This window comes from Triticum aestivum, chromosome 1D, assembly GCF_018294505.1.
Source record: "Triticum aestivum cultivar Chinese Spring chromosome 1D, IWGSC CS RefSeq v2.1, whole genome shotgun sequence".
Classification (NCBI taxonomy): domain Eukaryota; kingdom Viridiplantae; phylum Streptophyta; class Magnoliopsida; order Poales; family Poaceae; genus Triticum; species Triticum aestivum.
Genome location: NC_057796.1, coordinates 425210904 through 425237650, shown reverse-complemented (window position 1 = coordinate 425237650; position 26747 = coordinate 425210904). Strand labels below are relative to the sequence as shown.

The 26747-nt window shown below is 44.5% G+C and overlaps 1 protein-coding gene across 1 annotated transcript; it reads left to right on the top strand.

The window, feature by feature from the left end:
- The first annotated feature begins 24569 nt into the window (after positions 1-24569).
- Positions 24570-25393, top strand: LOC123172639 (photosystem II reaction center W protein, chloroplastic). The gene is made up of 2 exons (XM_044589589.1): positions 24570-24688; positions 24769-25393. The coding sequence occupies exons 1-2, from the start codon at positions 24637-24639 to the stop codon at positions 25161-25163; spliced, it is 447 nt and encodes a 148-aa protein (XP_044445524.1). The 5' UTR covers positions 24570-24636; the 3' UTR covers positions 25164-25393.
- The last annotated feature ends 1354 nt before the right edge of the window (positions 25394-26747 follow it).

Below are 26747 nucleotides of genomic sequence, written 5' to 3'. Positions count from 1 at the left end.
CAGCCGCTCTCTCCCTCGCTCTCCAGATCCCCTTCCCCCTTTGACCCGAGCATGCTCGCCGCCGTTCCCAATCGCCACCGCGGCCACAACCACCACCTCGCTCCGCCGTCATGTCGTGAAGCTCTGCCGGACCCCACTGCAGCCTCCCCGACCTCGAGCCCGACCTCTGCGTCATCGCAGCCTCGGATTGAGGCCGTCTTCTTCCTCGGATCGCCGGCGCGTCTCCGACGAACGCCGTCGACTCCTACTGCTCCTAAACTACCAAGGGCCATCCGCGTGCCGCTCGGTGAGCTTCTTCGTTTTCTGCTCATCCCCGTTAACCCCCTCGCACACCATAGCTACCTCGTTGCCGTTACTGTGAGACCGTCGCCACGGATCGCCTCGCCGCCGTGGCCATGGCCCCTGTCGTGCTCGCCTGAGCACGGCATCGAGCTCCTGGTGCTCACAGGAGCCCAGCAAGCACGAGCGCGTGCCTCCCCGTGCCTCCTAGCTCCGTTTCCACTAGCGCCCGGACTCCGGCGCCGCTCCGGTCGTTCCCGGCACCTCTCGCTAGCCTAGATGAACGCGGCACTCGCTGCTCGTTCGAACGCACACCAGCACGCGCGTCCGTCTGTCCCTGCTTACCGCACGCGCATCCATCCGGTGCTTCGCCCCGCGTCCTGCAGACGCCCGCGCCTGCGCCTGCCGCTACCCGATGCTGCTGCCTGCCTGCCGCTCCAATACGCCCCTCCATCCAGGCTTTTGCTCCTCACTGCTGCCGCCCGCTATGCTCCGCCCCTACCGTGCCCCGCAACCACTGATCTCACGCAGCCCGCTGCTAGCCCCAGCCCCGCAATGGCCGCGACCTCCGCCGCCGCTTCAGGTCACCACCGCCGCCACTAGAGTCCTCCCTGGCGCCAACCGACGCCACTGTTGGAAGCGCCGCTTCGGCAGCTTTCCAACGGGCCCAGCCGCGCGCCCTCCCGTCGCCGGAGTCGACCGAACGGCCGTCGCCGGCGCGTTCTGTCATCACCGCCTTGCCTTTAGCGCTAATGACTCTGCTAATTAACCCCCCCCCCCCACACACACACACAAACGCACACTGACCACTGGGCCCCCACAGCTAACAAAATGATTAACCCTCTGTTTTAAAATAAACGTTTCAATGACAAGTGGGCCCCAGGGCCATGCTGACCAGTCAATGGTCCACTGTTGACTGCTACGTCAGCAGTCAACTGGGCCCCAATGGTCAGCCTCTGGTGCGCTACACCGGGTGCATCTAACTTTTTAGTTGGATTTTCGAATTAAAGATAATTCCAAAAATGTTTAAATTTTGAATGAAAGTTGCTCAGAAAAACGAGACGAATCCGAGTACGCCGTCTGTTTACCTGTCAGATGCTTCTAACTATCTGAACATGGAACTTTCCCCCTCTGGTCATCTGTCTGACACAGGTCCGGAACCGGGAAAACATTCCTGGTTGAATTCCCCCTTCACCTATTCGTGTAGACATACGTTAGGTCACACCCGGCACGTCATATTACCATGTTATGCTTTATGATGCTTTGTTTGCTTTATATTTATTGTTTCTTCCCCTTCTTCTCTCCGGTAGACCCCGAGACCGATGCTGCCCCTGTGATCGACTACGTCTCCAATGACCCTTCTTCCTTTGCAGCAGAGCTTCCAGGCAAGCCCCCCCCCTTTTGATCATCCCGATATCGCCCATTCCATTCTCTCATGCTTGCATTAGATTTTGCTACTGTGATTGATTGCCCCTATTCTGATGCATAGCCTGTTTTTGCTACCTGCTTTCATACCTTACCTGCTTATTCTAAACTGCTTAGTATAGGCTGGTTAGAGATCCATCGGTGACCCCCACCTTGTCCCAGTTGCCCCGCTTTATGTTTGATGACTCGATCAACGTGATCGACGCCCAGGCCCCGACACCGCACATCCCCCCCCCCTTAGTTGTACGACTCTGCAGAGTTACTATCGAGTGCCGAGGGTGATACCTCATCAGCACTTCTGATATTAACCTGTAGTGTAGCTATTCGGTCGTGGTCTTCGAGGGTGATTCCTCCTTGACCACTCCCGATAATGACTCTGTCGTGCAACCCCACAAGTGTGGACCAACGAGGGTGATTCCTCCAAGTCCACCTTGATGGTTACATCGAGTGGGAATCCGTCGAGGGTGATTCCTCAGTTTCCCCCCTTGCTGTTTCAAACACACGGTTACTTTGACTTACCACAGAGCCATGATGACATCGGGTCGGCCCCGAGGGGTACCTGCAAGTGATGTGAAGTCGGGTTGATCTGGAGGATACCCGCAAGTTTTCCACGCGGCGCGGCCGGGCATTCTTAGCCCTTGCCGCAAGTCCGTGAGACGGGGCGACGGGGTCACATGATCGTGTCTCTGCTCGTTGCCGCACACTACCAAGATACTAACTGTTTGGATATTTGATCCGAGTAGGCCTCTGTCCTTTTTCGCACTGACCACCACGCGGGAATAAGTATGGGCACTCTGCATCGTATGTATCAACCGAAAGCTCACTGACGTCAGCGACTGAGTGGCGCGCGCCGGGTTGGACTGGTTAAGCCTGCACTTGTATAAGGAGGCTAGGTCTGCTCACCGGCCGCGTTCGCAACGCGCAGGATTGCAAAGGACGGTTGGCCCATGATCCCTTCGCATTTAGGATGTAGACCGGCGTGCTGGCCTCTCTGTTGAGCCTAGGTAGGACTACGGTGTGTTGATCGGCCGAGGCTGGTCATGACCTGATGGTGTGTCCGGCCGGAGTTGATCGAACATGTTGGGTAAGTTGGTGCACCCCTGCAGGGAAGAAAACATCTATCGATAGCCTGTCCTACAGTAACGGACACTCGGAGTTGTATCCCGATCGATACAACTAGATCTTGATGCTGAGGCATGCAATGGAAAAGATGGCTCCGAGATTGTTTTCTCGCAGGGAGTCGAGGAAGTGATCTCTGGGCAATGTTACAACATGTTTGCTAAATATAAACTGCTATTCTATACTCTTCTGAATGCTGGAAGATGCTTGGAGCTGCTTGAAGATGCTAGTCTTCGATAGGCTAGGCTTTCCCCTTCTCTTCTGGCATTCTGCAGTTCAGTCCACCGATACTACCCATTTTATTGATACCGATGCATATGTAGTGTAGATCCTTGCTTGCGAGTACTTTGGATGAGTACTCACGGTTGCTTTGCTCCCCTTTTTCACCTCCTTCCTTTCTTCCCGGATGCTGCAACCAGATGACGGAGTCTAGGAGCCAGATGCCACCTTCGACGACGACTACTACTACCCCGAGGGTGCCTTCTACTACGTGGAGGCCGCCGACGACCAGGAGTAGTTAGGAGGCTCCCAGGCAGGAGGCCTTGCCTTTTCGATCGATGTTGCTTTTGTGCTAGCCTTCTTAAGGCAAAATTGTCTAACTTATGTCTGTACTCAAATATTATTGCTTCCGCTGACTCTTATGTATTCGAGCTTATGTATTCGAGCCCACGAGGCCCCTGGCTTGTAATATAAAGCTTGTATTATTTTAATTTGTGTCTAGAGTTGTGTTGTGATATCTTCCTGTGAGTCCTTGATCTTGATCGTACACATTTGCGTGTATGATTAGTGTATGATTGAATCGAGGGCGTCACAGAGTACCACCAATCTTTGACCGAGTTAAAATTGCTCCAGTTGTCCAAGTTGATGTGCTCTAGACCAAGCCAACTCTTGATGTCAGACCAAATCTTCCTTGTGTGTCTACACCTGAAAAAAAGATGAGCCGCCGTTCTCGCTTGCAAAGTTGACATAAACAACAATTTGGCCATCCGCAACGTTGAAGCCTATCCGCGGTCCACACTTAATTTTGAATGACAAGCCGGGGAAAAAATTATGCTTAGGCAGCGCCCGTATCTTCCAAATCGTCGTCTTCATAAGGGAAGCGACATATATGCCCAGTTGGGCCATGTAGGCCGAAGAAGTCAAAGTTGATACTGTTTTGTTTGGGATCGTCACACTCGAAGCTCATTCTTTACTTTCTGAACATGTACTGAGAGAAGAAACAAAAGTGACCTGGTCGTGAGAAGCCGGAGCCTATGTTGACTCATCTCATCTGCACATGTAGCATGATCTTGTGCCAGAGATGATAGCAGGCCTGCCACGTGCATGTTGTACAACCGCACAAGGCCCCCAAATTTTAGGGGTCCCGGCCCGGGTATGTACATACTCCTCACAGCCATGTCTCAAAAAAACATGAAGAAGGTCAACCCCATTAGCGGATGGTTATGCAAGTTTAGTCGTCCGTGACCGGGCTCCCCTATTTTTTCGTTTATTTTCTATTTTTTCCTTTCTTTGCTTCATTTAAAAACTTTACGATTTTAAAAACGTTTAGAATTTCAAAAACTATTCATGAATTTCAAAAAATGTTCACCAAATAAAACAATGTTCATAATTTCAAAATCATAAACTTTCGAATTTTGGTGAACAAAATTTGCATTTCGGATGAACATTTTTTGAATTATGGTGAACATTTTTCGTATTTTGAAGAACAAAATTCGAATTTTGGATGATTTGTTTTGCAATTTCAATGGTATTTATTGTATTTAAGAAACAAATTTTGTATTCAATGAACACTTTCTCAGAATTGATGAACAAGTTTTAAATCCAATAAACATTTTTTTGAATTTGATGAACATTTTTTATTTTGATGAACAAAAATTGAATTTAAAAGAAATTTCAACGAACTGAAAGAATGATTGAATTTCAAAACATGTTTACTGATTTGGAAAAGCATGTTCCCAAATACTAGAAAATGTTTCTAAATTTGGAAGGAAAAAATGAAATAAAAGGAAATGGAAAATTAAAATAAAATGAAAAAATTTGAGAGAGAAAGGAAAACGAGAAAAATAAAAGGAGAAAAAAATTGAGCATCAAAAGGAGAAAATAAATGGAAACGGCTAGCTGGCCGGCCGAAAACTCTGAGAGATGTATGACAGGTATATCTCGCCTGAAGCAAGAGGGAAGATGCTATCGCCGAAGGGTCTGAGCATATAGGCTGTCTATTAGCGTAGGTTTGATCATTTGGCTCGTGATAAATTTTTTCTTCTTTTTTTTCATATTATTTTCTTTTTTGGTTCTTTTTGTTTTTTCTCCCAGTTTTCTTAATATTTCTCTTTTCTTCATTATAACTTCAATTTTTCGCCAGTTTTCCTTCTTTCTTTCTCGGTTTTCACATAATTTTTTTTCTTCCCTTTTTTTTATGGCTTTCTTTCTTTCTTTCCCTTGTTTTGTTTATTTGTTTCTTTTTATTTATTTAATTCTTTGGTTTTCTTTATTTGTTTCTTGCTTTTTACTGGGTTTTTCTTTTCTTTCTTTTTTATTCGATTTCGTTTATTTCTTTCTTGTTTTTCATCTGTTTTCTTTATCTTCTCTCTGTTTTCATTGTTTTTAGTTATATATCTGATACATTTTTAATACACGTTCAACATTTTCAAATGCTTGATTAACATTTTTTAAGTACCAGATTAGTACATTTTGAATACATGGTCAGAACAATTTCCGTACACATGTAACATTTTGGTAAATGCCTGATTCACAGTTTTCAAATACATGTTTAATAATTTTTTGAATACATGGTCAATAATTTTTCTATACAATTTTTCTATATATATTACCATTTCTCAAATGAAAATTATTAATTTATAAATACCTGGTCAATATTTTTCTATACATATTCAACATTTCTCATATACTTGATTAACATTTTTTAAAACTTTATTAACATTTTTTAATACATATTTAACATCTAACACATACAAGTTTAACATTTTTCAAACACTTATTCAGAACTTTTGGAAATGCTTAGATTCACCCTTTTTTTAAGTACATGGTCAACATTTTCCTATACATATTCCACGTTGTATACTTTTTGTATACATGATAATTATTTTTTGGACATATTTAATATTTTTTATATGCCTGATTAACATTTTTAAAAATATCTATTAAAGTTTTTTTGTATTATAGGCTATCTTAAATATAAATAAAGTAAAAGAAAACAAAAATAAAAAATAAAAAACTTAAGAAAAAAAATTGAGAATATGGCATGTGGCCTCTGGTGAGCGACGCGATGGGCCGTCCCAATATGTAGGCTTGCATTCAGCGAGACTTCCTCTCGCCTCACTTTACGCGAGACGAGACCTCCTAACCGGCGCCTTAAGCGCCGGTTCAGGCAACGGGGACAAGCTGCGCAGCGGGGAAAAAATTATAGCGCAAAGATCCCCCGTGGCTGCTCTCGTGAGGATTCAACCTAGCGCAGTACCGTTTCATAGACTGTTGCCTAACCACTAGAACAACCAGCCATTCATGTATAAATTTAGCGCGTAAGAATAACTGTAGCCACGCTATTTACTGCATACAAATTTTCGTAAAACGAAATTTTTTGAAGAAAATTTAAAAGTTCACAGATTTCAGAACAAATCACGAATTAGGAAAACAATCACCGAATTTAAAAAAGTTCATCAATTTCGAAAAATAGTTCACAGATTTTGAAAAGAAACAAATGATTTTTGACAAAGTTCATCGATTTTGAAAATAAAAGTTCATCGTTTTATTGAAAACAAGTTCATCAAAAAAATTGAAAAAACGTTCGTGGATTTTGAAAAAAACATCCAACATGAAAAAGTTCATCAAATTTGGAAAATATTCATCGATTTTGAAGAAAAGCTCATCGGTTTTAAAAAAGTTCATCGAAAAATTGAAAAAAGTTCATGGCTTTTGAAAAAAAAAATCGTTGAATTTCTAAAAATTTCATCACATTTGGAAGACAGTTCATCGAAATTGGAAAAAAGTCATGAAGTTTAAATGATATGAACAAATGTGAAAAACGTTCAACGAGTTGAAAAAAAGTTCATGGAATTTGAAAAAAGTTCATTGAATTTCGAACAAAAGTTCACGTATGTGCAAAAAAATAAAAATCGGCGAACCATGAAGAAGAAGAAAAAACAGAAAATGAAAAAAAAGGAAAAGGAAGGAATATAAGATGAAAAAAGTAAACATTACCATATTCCAATAGGTATTTTTAGGGGTTAGGCCAAGCTTTATAGCAGTGATCCTCGCTGACGCCGGTCGTGGGTTCGATACAGTTTGGCCAGCGAGACGGAAGGAACCCATGCTGAGGTGGCGCGAGTTTGGCCTGCCCAGGCGCACGGGAACAACATCCTCAATTTTTATTTTGTTTTCTTTTCACGTTTTTCTATTTTTTGTTTCTTTTCTTACTTTTGTGTATACTTCAACATATTCTAAATGAATATATTACTCTACATAAAACATTTGAAATACGGTGACCAAGCATTTAAAAAATGTTAAATCTGTGCATAGAAAAGGATTATCATGTATACGAACAATATATACAACAAAAAATGTGAATGGAACAATTTGATCATGTATTTAGAAAAATGTAAATCAAGCATTTGGAAAAAATGTTAATCAAGCATTCGGAAAAGGTTTATCATTCGGAAAAATTTGACCAAGTGTTTCAAAAATGTTAATCAACCATTTGGAAAATGCTATATGTGTATAATAAAATATTGACCATGCACTAAAAAAGTGATGATTTTTTTATCATGCATATAAAACTATTAATCAAACATTTAAAAAATGTTTAATAGGTATTTCAAAATTGTTAATCAAAAATTTTAAAACTACTAAATGTGTATAGAAAATAATGTTTATCATGTATTAAAAAATGATGACAACATTTTATCATTTATATAAAAATGTTAGTCAAGCATTTAAAAAAATTGTTGAACAAGTATTTGAAAAATGTTAATCAAGCATTTGAATAACGTTAAATGTATTTCGAAAATATGTTGACCATGTGTTAAACAATGTTAATATTGCATTTAAGAAATGTTAATCTAGCATTTGAAAAATGTTAGTCTAACATTTGAAAAATCTTGACCAAGCAATTCAAAAATGTTAAATTTGTACATGGAAAATGTTTATCATGTATACGAAAAATGTATACAACAAAAAATGTGTATGGAACAATTTGATCATGTATTTAGAAAAATGTTAATCGAGCATTTGAAAAAATGTTCACCAAGTGTTTAAAAAATGTGATCAAACATTTTGAGAATGCTAAATGTGTATAGAAAAAATATTGACCATGCATTCAAAAAATGATGATTTTTTAATCATGTGTATAAAAATATTAATCAATCATTTAAAAAAATGTTTACCATGTATTTGAAAATTCTTAATCAAACATTTTAAAACTATTAAATGTGCATAGAAAATAATTTTGACCATGTATTAAAAATGATGAAAACATTTTACCTTGTATATAAAAATGTTAATCAAGCATTTCAAAAATTATTGAACCAGTATTTGAAAAATTTTAATCAAGCATTTGAAAAATGTTAAATATATTTAGAAAAATGTTCACCATGTGTTTAAACTATGTTAATATTGCATTTAAAAAAGGTTAATCTAGCATTTGAAAAATGTTAAATATGGATGGGAATATGTTGACCATTGATGACCCACAAGTGTAGTTGACCGCAACAGTCTTCATGGGTAGTATTTCATCCAAATTTATTAATTCGACACAAGAGAAGCCAAAGAATATTTATAAGCTTTAGCAGTGGAGTTGTCAATTCAACCACATCTGCGAAGTCACTTCCTTGCAACAATTTATTAGTAGAAAAATAATTTTTTAGCAGTGATAATAGCAATAGCGATACTAACAGTAATAGTAACAACAGTTATGTAGCAATTAGAACAGCGGCAGTAATAGTGATTCGAGCAAAGACAATATTATGAAAAGCGTAGGCATGGAGTAGCGATGGATATTTGGATGACATTCATAATGTAACTGTCAAAACCTAGAGCATACATAATAGCAACAATTCATCAATCATATGTAGGCATGTGTTTTGTATATAATCATACGTGCTTGCTGTAATAACCTGCATGACATCTTTTGTCCTACCCTCTCGTGGCAGCGGTGTCCTAATGAAAACTAAGGGTAATTAAGGCGCACCTTTCGATAGAGAACCGGACACTACTAGGAGAAAGCCTACTAGTAGCGCTTGAAATACATATAGTAGTAGTGCTGGGTCCAGCGCTACTGCTAACGTGCTACAGCTAAGTTGTAGAAGTAGCGCTGCCCCGACCAGCGCTACTGGTAAGTATGGTTAGCAGTAGCGCTGCTCTGACCAGCGCTACTGATAACTATCTGTAGCGCTTGAACAAAGGAAGCGTTGCTGCTAGATGCTTTCTAGCGCTACTGTTAGTATTCCTGCTTTCACATATTTATACCCCCCTCTACGTATTTGTGATGTATTTGTATAGGCTTTATACAGTAGTTTCATCAGATCATACTAAAACATACACTATTCTAATCATATCGTACACATACAGTAGTCTGGTCATACCATCACCATCATCATCATCATCATCATTCAACACAAATATCATCACATCTCGAAAGTAGCGATACACAAGTCATGTCATGTCTCGAATAAGTGCAACTGCATGGTCATGGCACACACACAAGTTTCACCATCTCTATCTAAAGCATGATGTAGAAGAGAAGAGCGATCAGCATGAGCAAGAGCGCGACTATGTAGTACTTGAGGCACCGGCGGTCCCGCCCCCGCTCATGTCGGAGCGTCCACCTTAAGTAACTACTTTCCGCTTCGGCTCTGCTGTCGAATCCTCTGTGGCTATCACCCAGGTACTTGTCCACCTGGGCCTGAGCGTCTGGCCAGTGGGCGTAGACTCCTGGAACCCTCCCAACGAACACGGCGTAGCAGTCCTTCGCCATCTCTGATCTATGTACCTGCATCGTCAGTTGATGAATTCAACAATAATATGCAACATAATGTACTTAAGAAACAGAGAGGCATAATTAGCAAAATACAAGCAACGAGTAAGCATAAATAATGAAGTTCCTCATACCCAAACTAATTAACTAGAGTGATCTATGCTAGTTTAGGAGGACGGTTTAATTACATCATAGAGTTTCGCCGTTAATAGATTTCAAAGTTTTGCCATAGAAAGACAATAGTGACACATTGTCATCGACAATCAGTCCTCCATGTCGGCGGTCCAATCTTCATAGTCAGGGAGGAAGCAACCGAGCTGCTTGAAAGGCTCCAGGTCCATATGCTGAGCGAGTAGCAGTGCTTGGACATCTTCCCACGTGATTGGCCCATGGTAGAACATCCCTGTTGGTTCGACGACCCGCTCCATGATCACTTGGGCAAGTTCACACTGTACGTGATAAAACTCAGCTCGGATTCGATGATCCGGTGTCTTTCCTATGCTTGTGGCCCAGTTGACAATCTCGGCATCGTTGGTAGTAGCTGACATGCGAAGGCGTTGATTATCCCTTCTGTACTCGATCATGTGATGCATGAGGTAGAATCCATCAGCCTGACTGGTGTACGGTTGCTGGATGCAGCAGAAGTCGGTCTTATGACCGAAACCTAGCCCGTTCTTCCTATGCTTTTTCACCTTGATATATCCACCAGACAGCCTGAAGGTTAACAGGGCATTATCGAGAACACTCTTGATGTGCGTGTAATTCTTTTTCTTGAGGTTCTTAGATGAGTCCAAGTACATGGCATGGGAGTATTCTGGATACACAGAACAATAAGGACGGTGCCCCCCCCCTCGCAAAATAAGTACACCTCAAATTAGCCTCGATGCTTGCAAAGGAATGAATTAAACTTACGAAAGGATATCTACGGATGACTTACGTGGGATGATAAGGCAGGAGAATCGCTTCTTTGTCCTTATTAGCGTACATGAAGCCGGCGATGTACTTGCTCGCATAGCCACGGTACTCTTTGCAAACTGCCAAGAAGCTCTCGTGCATATAGTACGGGTCCGCGAGCAGATATATTTTATGTTCTCGCGCCTGATGAAGAAGTTGAGATACAATGCATACATGCGGATGAACTGGAAATCCAGCTTTGTCATGTGGAACATGTCGTAGATGTAGTCAAATCGCAGGATGAACTTATGTGCGGGCCATCTGTCGACGTACAACTTCCCACCCGGCACCTGAGCCGCGTAAAGCGGGTATCCTGGTTTTTCCGAGATGAGAAGGCTTTTCTCTCTGGCCAGCACATCTTCATTGAGTCTCCTTAGATCATTGTTCAGTATGTGCTCTAGCGCTTTCGCAGGTAGGATCAGGTCGCCGGCGACATGGAAACGCTTTGCACCTTCGACAGGTATTATGTCTACCACCCGGGGCTTCAGAGGCGTCTGGCTGCTTGAAGCAGCTCTGGCGCCTTTAGGGCCTTTCTTGTCCGGTCTCCTCCTTTTCTTCTTGGCGGATGGCGGTAGTGAGCCCACCATACCTTCCCTAACCACCACCCCCAGTGTCGTCGGGCTAATCAGTGGATGGCCCTCGGGTTGTTGCTGGGTAGAGGCGGCATCTGGAGGCGTCTCCTGTGAGGATCGCTTGAAGAGAGACTTTTTGCATTCCGCCTTAGGACGTTCCGGCTCCAGAAAATCAGGCAGCATCAAGTCATCATCTCCATGCTCATAGCCTGAGTCTTCGTCGTCCTGAGCCATCAATCCTCCATCATCATAAGCGGTATTGAAATACTTGTCTGGGTCATCCTCCTCCTCCTCCATGTCATCATCAGCATTTGCTTCTTCGACAACGGGGGCGACATCATCTGGCACTAATGGAGGCTCTCCCTCGCGTGTCCGCTATCACCCGCCACGACAGGTGCATGTAATTTGGTAGGTGGGTGGTGTTCATACCTTCTTGAGAAGCTGTCGTTGGTGTGATACTGGGTGACTCGAGACGAAGAAGAGTCTTCGGCCAAGGCAAGAACCAGCTCTTGCATGCGCCAATCCTCTTAGGGGTCTCCTCGTCATCGACTAGTACCGGAGGAGGCAAATCCTCGAAGCCCGCTAAGACACTGGCCATGTTAACCTTGAAGACGCTATCGGGCATCTCTCGGCTGTGGAACATGCGGTCCTTCGGCTTCACAATCGTTGCCTTTCCCACGACCACCTTCTGTCCCTTGATGTCGTAGAGTAGGGTGCATGGGGTATCGTCGGCCTACGAAGAAGACATGTCTACGACGCCAAACATCCGAAAGGCAACTGAAACGGAGGACTATAAACATGCTGGTGAAAAGGGTATGACGTGTAATTACCGTGAGGGCGTCGAGCTCAGCCATAGAGGAAGGCCCGCCGAGCATGCCAGGAACGGAGGTCGGGCTGCTATGAACAGGAGCGGGACCTTTTGCGGTTGCTTGAGCAGGTGCTAGTGCTGTGATGTTCACCAAATTGCTCCCGACAAAGTTGGGAAGGGGAAAGTCCTCTGGCCCTTTATTTGGATTGCTCTTCGACCAATCGAAAATTGCCGGAATCAAGCTGGCCACCGCGTCACTGACTGCTGCATTGACTACCCCGAGCAATTCTTCTTTGGTCTTATTGACTGCAATCGCGACCTTCTCGTCGATGGTCTGCTGAGTGACGACCAACCGTCTCTTCCTTCTTTCCTCTGGCTCCTCGCAGTAGCACGTCTTCCACGAGGCGCCATCTCCGACGCTGTGCACACGTCCATAGGATGGCGGTTTGTCATCCGGGACCTTTTTCAGTATGTTCAAGGCCCGGTTGAATGGGGTGTCCCACTTGGGCCTCGCCGGCGACTGTGATGACTCGTCGCTTTCGGCTGCCTTTTGGTGCTGCTCTTTCTGCAAAAGGAACGTGGATGGTTACTAATGTGACAAAACTTGTGTTCGAATTGATTGGAAGCTAATATGATAATGTGGTGATATAACAATTACCAGAAGTCTCATGACCTCCCTCGTGTTCGGGGCCGTGTAAAAGATCTTTTTGACACGGTCCCACTTGTACCGGGCCCTGATCCAGTCACGCTCCAGCGGGTAGATGAACTCCGCCAAGGGGTCTGGGATTACGTGACTTTCATGTTCGGCGTCCTCCTTGGCCCATACATGCCTCTTCCCCTCGTAACCACGACTTTCGAGGTGGTGGGAAGGCGTGTTCCTGGCCTGGAGCGCCTTCATTTTCTGCGACCTTGCCTTGACTTCTTCTTTAGCGCAAGTCTCCTTGAATTTTCAAAGTCCTCTTCCTTTATTGACAGATTATCCACATGAATCTTGGACCACGGTTCATTTTCGCAATCGCTTTTTTCACCCGAACTTTCCAGGCGGACAAGTCGTTGGTGAACGTCACCATCGCCTTATCGTTTATCTTTGTCATGGCGACATCGTCCCACGGCTCTTTAAATTTGCTTTCATCCCGGCCGGGGAACATGAACCTATTGTGCAACTTCTTTAGGAGCATGTTCTTCATATGTGGTTTCTTCTTCAACTTCTCGTCGTTGATGTTGGCGGTTTCCCTGAGGATGCATCCTAGTTGATTGCCCCAGCATGAGCACCTTCCTCCGGCGCGTTGGCTCTAAATTCTTGGAGTGCATCTCCGTGACCACAATTTGATCGATGCCGAGCTCATTTGGTCTTCGTGACCTCTTCTACTTCGGTGCTTTACCGGCTACGACAGCATCGTTGCCGGTCTCGGGGATGGTGTCGGTGCCGGTGCCAGTGCTGGTGCCGGTGTCGGCATCTGTGTCGGGGTTGGTGCCACTGCCGCCACCATGCACCCCCATCTGGTGTTCGTCCAGGTAATCGAAATAGTGATTTGCTGCCTCGATGGGGTCTTCTTCGAGGCGAGCAAAACCCCCGGCTTCGGCGTGGGTAGACATGTTTCCTATTCAACAATTATAAATAAAAGATATAATGAAGAGAAAAAAGGGGCCAATATTAGGTCGGAATGTTGATTCATTCCCCTTCTGGCAAATCCCGGGCACTCCATATGTCCTAGTTTCTAGCACAAGTCATGCCGAAAATCACGGAAACTTTTGGCATGACCTTTGCTAAAAAGTGGACATATGGAGCGCCTGAAATTTTCCGTAACGGAAATGAATCAACATTCCGGCAAAACATAGGCCACTCGGATATTTTTCGACATTCAACCAACATTGCAAAATCATATAGCATCAATGACATATATCATTTGCAAAATATATCATTCTAGTACATGGCAAAACATATTGAGATAGCAATGTTTAGGGCTAGCAAACTATATGCTACATGAACATATTAAGGCAAACAAGAGCTTAGAAAAATACATAAGGGGCACATGATATAAGCTGTTTCAGACTTAGAAAAATACTAGCATGGCAAAACAGATTCAAGTAGGCATGTTTGCAAACTTGTTGCACTCACTACAAAGCACTTCATGGCATGAAAGAAATACTAGCAGCAAGTAGACATGAAAATGAACCTATTCGTGTGCAAAACTACCACATAGCATGCTTGTACTTAAATACACAAAAATGACAAAATAGCATATGCTGTAAAAATAACATGTTCGCAAACTTCCTCAAATGATGAATCTTTTCTTAATTAGCGTAAATGAAGCCTTTAAAAATGTGAAAAAATGTGTATAGGAAAAATGTTGATCATGTATTAATAAATATTAAATTCATATAGGTTTTTTTTAACATGTGTTAGAAAAATGTTGTTGATATATACACAAAATGTAGAATGAAAACCAAAAGAAACAAGGAAAAAACCCTAAAAGGAAACAAATAAACCAAGAAAATAAAAAAAACGAAGAAACAAATGCAAGAAGAACTACAAAAGGAATAAAAACCCAGGGAAGAAAAAGGAAAGGAAACAAAAGAAATGAAAAAAGAAAGAATTTATAACACAGAAAAACCCCCAAAGAAAACCAGTGAAGAAAAGGAAAAAAAGGAAAGAAAACCAAAGAAAAGAAAAGAAAAACTGTGAAAACCAATAAATAAACAAAGAAAAGCGGCGGCAACAATAAAACCAAAGAAAAAACAAAGAAAAGACAGAAAACCGAAGAAAGCTATTGAAGAATAGAGAAAACTGAAAGAAAAAGGAAAAAATGAAAAGAAAAAAACCAAACGAACTAATGAAGAGAACGGATCGAACGCAGCGAGTGAGCAAACTAAGGGCCGGTCTTGTGGTGTAGCAGGCCGGAAAAAACATTCAGCGAGCTGGGCATACATCGCTGTAAGCGAGACATAGCCCTGGCGCGTAACCTCCCTGATTCCCTCGACTTCTCCTCTCGATCTCTCGTCTCGCCGCCTGTAATTTTTGTGCGCTGTGACGTCATTGATGGAGAAGGAGATCCGGTGTGTTCATACCCAACAAATTGCAAATCCCGCAGTTTGCAATGGTCAGTACAAATCCCTTCTACATAGCACTCAAATTCATTGCATCGATTTGATCTATCGTTACATGTTCGTGTGACTTTGGTGCTCCCGTAATTTTGATTCTTCAATCACCGTTGGCTTGACAGAGCATATGGGATGTCTTGCCGGTTGCGTGTATCGTTTAGGTGGAACTGGAGGAGATAGCCTTTGTGCGTGCATGGAAGAGTCAAAGCCGAAGCATGCATTATCTGCGTGCCTCTTCGATTCTAGCTAAAAATGCGCATTTCGTCCATCAATCTTTCTGCACCGACTGGTTCTTGTCGTGCCAGATCCATAGCACTCTTTTTTTTCTCGAATACTCAGAGGAGGGGAGCGACATCCCAGAAACTCCGCAGGTTTACATAGATAATTACACGGACTACCCCGTCCACATCCGCACTACTACAAACTAACGGAATTACTCATGTAGAGTGAATTGCAAGAAACCATCACATTTGAGGCTTCTCTTGCAGAAAAATACCTGGTCGCTAATCTTTTGCAAAAGCCACCGCGCATTCAGTAATAGTTTTGCAGAGTGCACTGAACCTGTCATTTGGCGCGGTTGAGGGCGTTTCCGACAGGTGGGGCCTAAAATCTCTGACGTGGCCTAACGGACGCGCGGACGGCGCCGTTTGCTTAAGACGGACGCGGTCGGGTCGCCAGAGACAGACCGCCCGCGCCCGACCACATCTCGCTCGCTCTTTCTGCTCTCACGCTCGCTCTCTCTGCTCCCACGCTCGCTCGCTCCCCTCCCATTTGCTCCTCTCCTCTCTGGTCGCCACCGTCCGCCGTCCGCCATGGTGTCCTGGAGCGACAGTGAGAGCACTGACGGCTCCGGCGCGCAGTACATCTCCTCCGACGACTCCCCTCTCAAGGTCAGAACCTTCTATTGCTCATTTCTGTCCTAGGGTTTCTAGGGTTGAACATTTGCTTGATTTGAACAAGTTTTTGTTGGATTTCTCAGATCCCAGCTATAATTGATGAGCCGTCGTTCGAGGGTCTTGCTGACGACTTGAATGTGATTTGTGAGCATGGGAATCCAGGGAGGAAGTATGTTGCATTTGAGGGGATAAGCACTGGTAGGAGGTTCATTGCCTGTGCCACTGAAGTAAGTTTTAAGTTGTGTTTGCAGCATTCCAATTCTTGTTCTAGGGTTTGTAGTTACTGTTCATGTTCTAGGGTTCATAGTTACTGTTCATGTTCTAGGGTTCATAGTTACTGCTCATGTTCTAGGGTTCATAGTTACTGAATTTAGTTCTAGGGTTCATAGGTACTGTTCTTAGTTGTAGTTTTCATAATTATTCATCATTAAATGAATCTGATTCTGGTACATAAACTGAATCAGCTATTTTAACTGAATCTGTAAGTAATGTCTGTAATTTTGAACTGATTTTTTCTTTTGTAGGGTGTTGGAAATTGTGGATTAGTGAAGTGGGTAGATGAGCATTGGCCAGAGCATCTACAGAATGCTATTCATAAGCTTTGGCTTATGTATGAGCATAGCCAGCATGAAAACAAGATGGCATGCCTGGAGCATTCAAGCACTGTACACAATCTCACACAGCAGAAAAAAGAGTTGCAGGAGACATATGAGAAGCTTGTTGAAGATGTGAACAACCTCTTGGATTATAAGGATAGCCAGCCTGAGGTAAACCAGAAGAATGATGCTGAGAACATTTCAGTTAGTGTGGAAAGCAGCATGACAAAGGATGTTGAGATCAAAAAATTGAAGGCTGTTGTTGACCAGTTAAAGCAAATTCATGTAGCTCAAGCCACTGTCATTAGGAATTTGAAGTTCAACCATCTTAAAGAGAAGGAAAAGTTGACCTCTGATAAGAGGACTTTGGAGATTTGCTATGCTGACCTGAAGAAAGAGAAGGATGACCTGAAGAAAGAGAAGGATAAGCTGGATTGTTGCATTGCTGAGCTGATGAAAGTGAAGGAGAAGTTGACCATGGAGAAGAGTACTCTTGCTTCCTGCATTGTTGAGCTCAAGACAGCAGGTGATAGCAACAAGAGGAAGCTTCACCAGATTAAGGCTATTTGTGATGAGGACTAAGTTGTGTTGCTGTCTGACCATGTGTGTCAATGATGTCTTTTGTAGTAGCTATGGAGGAAAGCTTGTAATGTGTTAAGCTTTATTGTGGTGAACTCTATTATTTCTGTAGCAATGAACCTTGGATTGTATGTTGTTTGTGAGAGTACTCTGTTTGTGATGAATTATCAGCTTGTATTAAGTTCAGTTTGTGATGAATTAACAGCTTGGATTATAGCAAGTAGATAGTGAACATAGATAGCAAGTTCATACTGCATAGATAGTACTGACCTAGATAGAACTGACATAGATAGAACTGGCATACTAACATAGATAGTAGCTGCATATATAGTCTGACATAGATACAACTGACATAGATAGAACTGGCAAACTAACATACTGACGAAACTGAACTTTTTCTTCTACTGATGAAACTGAAGACAGCATGTCACTCCTCCTTCTTCAGCATCTTCAGGCGTTGGGAGCGCCGCACGTCATTGTTTTTTTACCGCCGCCCTCTTCTTCTTGGCCGGCGCTGGCTCCACCACATGTTCACCGCCGCCCTCCTCTTCTTGCTTCACGACAACGAGCTCTGGGTTGTCGGCGACCTCCGGCAGCTTATCCACATCAATTGGGCTGTTCTTCTGCCCCTCCACGGCGTCGAGGACAGGCGCCAGGAGCTGCACATCAGGCTCGTCATCGGAGGAGTCAGAGGAGAGTACGACGACCTCGTCCACCTCATCGTCAGAGGAGTAGTCGTCGGTTTCATCAGAGTTGTAGTCGTCAGAGGACTCGGCGTCAGAGTCCTCGTCTGGCCCGAGGACCCATGGATTGCGCCTCTCCCAGTAGGCGTTGTTGATGGGGGCTGGGAGAGCGAGGACGGCGTCGGTGATGTCATCCGTGGCGGCCGGCGGCGTGGTGGATGAGCGGTACATCCACCAACGGGCGCGCTGCCTGGGGTCGGGGGAGCGCTGCACCTCGCGCATCGCCCATAGGAGAATGGTCGCCGGCGGGACGGTGCGGCCGGCAGGGAAGGCACGCTGCCTTTCGGCAGGTGTCATCACCTTCACCAGGCCGCAGGCATGGTTCCTCAGCATCGCCAGACTGGGGAACCAACGCGCGATCTCCCTGTACTGCGCGCGCAGCTCCTGGTTGTTGCCGGCGAGCTCTTCAATGGCCAGCTGCCAGTCCATGGCGACGGCGGTGGGGGTGGCTGTCGGCGGTGGTTTCGACAGGAGAGAGGGGGAAGAGGAGTGGGCGGTGCAGGCGGCGAGTGGGCGGAGAGAGCGGTGGGTGGACAGGTATTAAACGGTGAGAAACCGAAACGACTATTTATACTGAACGCACGTTCACCATGCTGCGGGCCGCAACGCACTCTCAACACAGTGCGTGCCTAACTAAATATAAGTAAAATAGCGGATGCTACTCAAACAAGATCACTAGCACTATCCCATTGGTATTGAACGCATGGTTACTACCCACTGGTCCTGGGTTCGAGCCCCAGGCCAAACAATTTTTGTGCAATTTTTTTTGGTTTTATAAAATTAATATGTCGACGCCGAGGCACCCAAAATGCCCAAGTGGACCCATTTTGGGTTTTGTCGACGCCGATGCACCCAAAATGAAAACTAAGATCATCATCATATCAACACCATGAAAACTAAGATCATCATCATATCAACTATGAAACTATGATCATCATCACAACAACAGAATGAAAACTTCTTGAAAACATCATAACTAATAAGTTCATCATCATATCATCATAACCAGAGTACCATAGTGCATCACAACCATTAGGTACATTACATAGTCCACCACTTGGACTTGAACTAACTGGTTTCAACATGAAATTCTTAATATTCTTCATCACAAACTAGCCAAAACAGGCTGAATTAAACATGTTTGAACATGACATCACTTCTTGCTGCCTTGAGAACAATTGAACCATTCAGACATCTTGTATGATGGCTTTCTCACTCTTCCAGTACCTGACACTCTTGGTGGTATGAATGTTCTCTTTGCCCTTGACCTAGCAGCAGTAGCAGAAGATGAACTAGGCCTATAAGCAGCAGCAGAAGATGAAGTTGGCCTTGTTGGAGCAGGAGCAGAAGGAGCTGCTCTAGGTGCAGCCCTAGTTGCAGCTGGAGCTGATGGAGCTGTCCTTGGTGTTGCACTGGTTGCAGCAGGAGCTCTTGCCCTTGCTGCTGGTGCATCAACTCTCCTGTTTTCCTGCAGTGACAACATATAGACAGATTAGAACATAGTATTAAATATACACAAGATTTAACCTGCAGTGACAACATATATACACAAGATTTAACCTGGTGTTGGTTCCTTCTCATTGCTAGGGCTGGCTTCAGATTTTTGTGGCAGCTAGTGTACCTATGACCTGTCAAGTTGCAATTGCTGCAGGTTATTGTTGCCATCCTTGAAGTATCCTTGGGAGCTGGCTTCTCAAACTGATTCCTTCTCCTCTTAGTCTGCTTCTTTCCTGGCTTGTCTCTGAAAACTGGTGGTTCTATGTCAGGGGTCCCAGTATTTGGCCATAGATCAGGCCCAGGCACAGGATACACAATTGGATTGTAGGCTGCTTGGTACATTGGTTTCTTGAAGAAATCACTAACAAAATCTTCTGGATGAAGTTTTGCCTTGTTAATTGCAGAAACACCATGCTTGCAAGGAACACCAGTCATGTCCCATTTGCTACACCCACATGTGTGCACTTGTAGATTTACTGCATATGTGCTTTCTCCACTGCTAACCTGGTATAGATCAGGTCCTGCTTTGATGGACTGACAGTATCTAGCATGGTGTTTTTCTTCTTCTAGCTTTCAGCATATGTTGGGCATATCTGCCACTTGGCTGTCTCAGTCTTGGTCCTGTTTACATTGAACTTAACTAGCAATTTAGTTCTGATGCCATCAACCATGGTTTTAATTGGTTTCCCTCTCACATCAAGTATCATTTTGTTGAAAACTTCACTAATATTGTTAACAACCAAATCAGTTTTACAATTTTTGTCCATGGCATGTCTAGCCCATGTATGCTTGGGTATCTTTCTAAGCCATTTCCAAGCTGCCTCACACTCTCTTTTCATGCCTTCCATTGCTTGATCAAAACCATGCTCAGTATATGAATAACTAGCCTGATCCATATACTTCTTTAACTCTTTACCTCTAAAGCCAGCTGTTTGAAAGTTCTGATAAATATGTCTAAGGCAGAATCTTTGAGGGCAATTTGGGAAGACATTGTTTATGGCTTTAAGAAGGCCCTGTTTAAATAACTAGTGTTCAAAATATAGTATAACAACAAACAATTTGACAGTACTAAGCATGGTAAAACTTCAGTAAATATAAGAATGATGATGTGTGAGGTACCTTTTGTCTATCAGATATGATAGTGTAGTTGCCATACTTCCCTGACTCACCACCAAGAGCATACTTGAGCTGGGTTAGAAACCAGGACCAGCTGGCAGTGTCTTCCTTGTCAACAATTGCAAATGCAATGGGAAAGATGTTGTTATTACCATCTCTTCCAGTTGCAGCCAATATTTGTTGCCCTGTTGTCAACTTAACAAAGCAACCATCAACACCTAAAACCAAACATAACACATTAGTACCAAACATAACCAAATGCAATGGGAAAAATGTTGGGAAAATAATTATGCAAGTACCTATGAAGGGTCTGCAACCATTTAGGAAGCCCTCTTTGCAAGCATTGAGGCACATGAACAAGCCATGAAATCTAGGGTTTATGCTAGGATGAGTCTTTAAATGCTTTGTTGTAACAATGCATCTACTTCCAGGATTGGTATCCAGCACAGCTTGGAGGTAATCCCTTATCCTAGTGTATTGTGCCCTCTGATCTCCTTGGACAACTTCCTTAGCTGCTTTCCTTGCCCTGTAGGCCATGTGAATGGACACTTCAATTCCATGTTTTTTCTTCAAATTGTCCAATATTGCCTGGACTGGTGTGTTTATGTCAGACCTTAACTGTTGCTCACACTCATGTGCCAACCACCTAGCAGTCACTTTGGTGCTCTCTCCAACAGCAGGACAATTGTGGTACAAGTTCATTTTCTTTATGCAAAATGTCTTCTCATGTGCAATTTTGGAAGCAGCAATGAAAAAAGGACAGTCATCTGTACTGCAAACTACAATAACTCTATCTGAGCAGTTCCTATGAAATGAGTAGTTCCTGTTTTGTGAGATGTGAAATGTAAGCAGTGCCCTTCTGAACTGCTGCACATCTAGGAAACAAAGTTTCTTGACAAATTGTTCTTGTGGGTTTTCCCTCTTCTCATCATACCAAACCCTAACTTTATTCTTTTTGGCCCTGCTCTTCCTACCATTTGGTAGCTTAAATGCTGGAAGCTGAGCCCAATCATTCTCTTCCTGACTTAAGTCACCTGGGTTGCTCTCCTCATCAGATGAAGGTGCCCAGTCTTGCTCTATGATTTGATCCAAACTTGCATGGGATCTTGTTGTTGGCCCCTTCCCCCTCCTCTTACTTCCTCCTGTGCTGCTGCTACCTCCTGCACTGCTTCCTCCTACACTGCTTCCTCCTCTCAAGCCCTCATCTAGTGGCTCCTCCTGTCCTTCCTCTTCATCTCTTCCTTCATTCTCCTCCTCCTCCTCATCTGGTCCATATAGCTCTTCTACATCAGTGTCTCCTTCAAAGTGATATAGTGGATCATCCCTATGCCTCTTCATTGCCTCCAACCTAGCCAATATGTCCTCATCTTCTAGATCTTCATCCTCACTTTCACTATCAGTGAACTCCTCAGCAAGCAGCTGTGGGAGTTTTCTTTTTGCTGCCTTGTACTTCTCTCTTTGTATCTTATTACTCCTGTACCTCTGAATTTCTTCATTTCTTTTCTGCTCCATCATCTGCTCAATGTGCTCTTGCTCTTGGTCTGTCTCCATGAAATACTCATGCCTCTCATTACCATTGTCCAAAGCAAACTCAGGTTCACTTGGGCCCTTTTGCTTCAACAAACAAGAGCTCTCCTGTGTGTTCATTACTTGGACTGGCTGTGGTTGGGGTTTCACTGGACTGGGGAAAAGAACTCCTGAATTGTCTACCTCATAGACAACTGGTACACCTATTTCTGACAAAGGAACCTGCTCTTCATAAGCATGACCAATGTTCAAATCAACTGGTCTAGGTGCATCACTTCTCATAACTGTAATGTTAACAACATTCTTTCCTTTACTAGCTATGTGATCCAACATTTCTTCCACCTTGTCATCATCAGTTAATTCTTCCATTCCTGACACCCCAGCTCCTGGATCTCTAACATAATACATAAAATCCCTTAAACTATAGCCTTCTACCTCTATTAGGGCAATGAGATTCCAGAAGGTTATGTCTGATAAACAGATTGTTCTTTCCAAGTTATCTCTGTCTAGGAAATGGAACCTCACTTCCCATTCTTCATCATCCAAGCTACAAATTCAGATAAAATGCATTTAATTTTGCTGTTAAGTAATTCATTTAACAATGTTAAAATTATTGTTAAGAGGTCTCATTGGTGGCAACAGAAATTCAGTTAACAGTGTTAAAATCCAGTTAACAGTGTTAAAAAAATTCAGTTAACAGTGTACAGTGTTCAATAAATTCAGTTAACAGTTAACAGTGTTCACAAAATTCAGTTAACAGAGTTAAAATTGGTGGCAACAGAAATTTCTGATTCAATTTACAATACTAAAGTTGGTGAAAGAGAGTATTTGATCAAACAACAGACACAGAGGATTTGTGTCTAAGTACTCATGTTAAAATTAATTTCTGTGACACCAACAATCAGTTGACAGAGAGGATGTCATATAACACTAACCCTAATGCTAGAACCCTAACCCTAGAACCTTAACCGTACTACACGTACCCAAGAACACTAACCATAGAACCCTAACCCTAGAATACCAATCGGGGAAATGACAAAGAAGGAGGAGGATGACTTACTCCACACCGCCGAAGGACGAGGCAAAATGGTGGCTGCCCGTCGGATTGGCCTTCACCGCCTGGGCGAATGCAGTAGCCGCCGCGTATTCCAACGACTTCGGCGGCGAGGGCGGTTGGGGAAGAGGCAGCGCGCTCGAGGGATGGGAGCTCCCGCAGTACTCCGGTGGATCTCCAGCACCGCCGCCCGGAGCATCCCCACCGGCAGCAACTCCGCCGCCGCCGTCCACGCCGCCAGGTTTCATCGTCGCCATGGATTTGGAGCTGGAGGGAGAGGTCTGGTCTGGTCAGGTGCGGGCGGTCGGTCTGTCCGGCGCGACCAGACCGCGTCGGTCTGGACCAAATGGCGCCGTCCGCGCGTCCGTTAGGCCACGTCACCCAAATTGGGTCCCACCTATCGGAAACGCCCTCAACCGCGCCAAATGACAGGTTCAGTGCACTCTGCAAAACTATTACTGAATGTGCGGTGGCTTTTGCAAAAGATTAGCGACCAGGTAGTTTTCTGCAAGAGAAGCCCCAAATGTGGTGGTTTCTTGCAATTCACTCTACTCATGCACTACCCACGCTGCTAATCCCATGAATAACCCGTCGATCGAGGTCCCCTTTGAGTAATCTTGCTTGCGTCCAGGCTCTACCTTCGCTATCGATCCTCTGCCTTAGCCTATGCCTATGCAGAGATGGCGCTGCTCCGTTGAGGTTGAGGTGATTGGCAGCACTGCCTACCGGTCACCGCGTTCTCCATCAGCTACGAAAGCCCATCGTCGGTGCCCACCACTCCGGTGAAAAACTTGAACCAGATTGAGATCGAGGCTGATGATTGGCAGCACAGTGCACAGCCTCAGCACGTCGCGTTCCCCATCACCGGTGCTCACCGCTCCTGGCGCCAAGGATCGGCATGTGCCAAAGCATTTCCTGGACTCGTTCTTGTCCGTTTTCTCTGATCAGGTATAAATCCAAGGCGAAGCATGTGTTACCTGTGCGCCACCGGAGCAGCTAAAAACGCACACAAGTCCATCCATCTTTCCGCACGGCCCTCTTGTTGCCTAGTGCAACCCTACCCTCTTCTAAACTTCTGATGCTTGTGAGGCCTGCAGCTCGCTTTCATTCATTGGAGAAACTCAAGTTGGACGCCTGCTTGCTTCCGCCACGACTCAAGTTGGTTCTGAATGTCTGAGCGAGCCTAACTAACCTCGCACCGGCGACTTTTCCAACAAGAAATCTGTGGTGCCAAAGGTGCCAATCAGTAGCCCCATTGGACGGCCCATGATGAATGATGATGCGGTATATATACTGGCCGGGGTGGCTCTGCCTTCTGCGTACTGCATACTCACAAGTTGGCTCTCCTCTGCATCTCCCGCGGAGCACACATCTACCGGCAATGGCGGCCACCTCCATCGTCGTCTTCGCCGCCAGACCGTCGCCGGCTCTAGGTAAGCAAGCGCATCATCCGGAAAAAATGCCAGCCAACATGTTAACAAGTTGCTAGCTAACAGTGGGACGGACGATGCAGGGCTGCCTCGGCTGAGACTTGCCAGGGCCGAGGGGCTGAGGTGCAGGGTCAGCAAGAAGGCGTCTTCGGCTCTGGCTCCGATGGTGGCCAAGGGCGCGCCGCTGCTCTCCAAGGCGAGCGGCATGGCGTCAGCAGCCCCGATGCTGGCCTCGGCTCTGGCGCTGGTAGACGAGGGGATGTCGGGCGAGCGCGCCGGGCAGAGCAACGACCTGCTGGGGTGGGCCCTGCTGCTTGTCTTGGGCCTCGTCTTGTGCTTCTACGCCGTCTACTCCACCACCTTCGACGACGACGACGACCGGTCAGGTGGCGGCGGCATCATGCTCTGCAGCCTCGACACCACCACCATCTTCTTCTTCTGCCTGCCTGCCTGCATCTATCAAGCATGGATGAACTGAAGCTAGCTATATACTATGGCAGTGTTAAACAGCTGCATACATTATGGGTTTGTTGTTGTACCGCGGATCTCGTCGTCGGTACAAAGCAAGTTGAGCTGTATGAATCTATGTCGTCTAGCTGTTACAAACCTGGGGTTCTAATAATCAATATAAGTTGTCTTAAATCTCATCCGGCTGTTGATAAGGGAGCTTAACTGAATGGAAATTGGCAATACACAAGCATCATTGAATTTTCGCCGTGTAGCATTGAATACATGCATACAACTACAAGTTGGCAGTATGTTGAGGAACGAACACGCCTTCAAACTATATTGCCAGTATAGATAATCAGAAACAGGAACCGTAAGTAATGTGCCATCTACGTCTACGATTTGGAACGCCCAATGGTCCTCTTTCTCAACAAGGACGTTTGTTTCGCTCTTATAACATAACAAATGGGTGGTGGCACAGTTGGCTAGCGCGTAGGCCTCGTAGCTAAAATAAATGCGAGTGATCCTGAGGTTGAGAGCTCGAACCTCTCTCACCCCGCAGACAAAAAGACCATCGTTGTGATGAAACGCTCAGTGGCCACTTGGGTCGACACATGTACATCAGAATCATCAGATTGACTCTAGAGCAACTCTGAACCTGGTCTCATCCTTTTTAATTTTTGGTTCTGCACAATAAGTAATCTCCTCCACTGCTGCGCCTTCCTCTCTCTCACTCCCTTCTCCTGCCCAAGCACCGATGTTCAGGCTCACAAAAGATTGGAACAGTCTGGTCACTTTTGGAGTTCATATTTAAGAATCCGCTATGATGAGTTTATTGTTCGATTGCTGGGAGACGCATCTATTTCCTAACTTGCCAAGAAAGAGAAGAGACTAAAAAAAAATGCTTCGGGATTAATTCCGCTGCACTATTTGGTTGGGATTAACATCTGAAGCTCATGCTTTGTTTTCTGGACATGTACCTCAAGGCACCTGAAGCCAGCTTTGACAGTGAAAATATAAACTCATCTTCGCGGCTCGAACTCCCGACCTAAGGCAATAGTGTTGCTTGCCTCTTACAATAATTTGGCCTTTTAAATTTTTGGTTCTGCACAATAAGTAATCTCCTCCATTGCTGCACCTTCCTCTCTCTCACTCCCTGTTCCTCCTGCCCAAGCACCGATGCTCAGGCTCACAAAGATTGGAATTTCGCATGATACATTGCCAAAAATATCTTGATCATGCTACAGAGGTCTTCTTGAACTACCCCTGCTCCTCCTGCCCAAGCACCGATGTTCAGACTCACAAAAGATTGGAATTTCGCATGATACATTGCCTAAAATATCTTGACCATGCTACAGAGGTCTTCTTGAACTACCAGCTTCGGGTTCTCACTTGGATTGATGGAGGAATGGTACAGTAGCTTGGAAGTTGGAACAGTCTGGGCACTTTTTTTAGTTCATCTTTAAGAATCCACTATGATGAATTTATTGTTCGATTGCTGGGAGACGCATCTATTTCCTAACTTGCCAAGAAAGAGAAGAGAATAAAAACATGCTTCGGGATTAATTCCGCTGCACTATTTGGTTGGGATTAACATCTGAAGCTCATGCTTTGT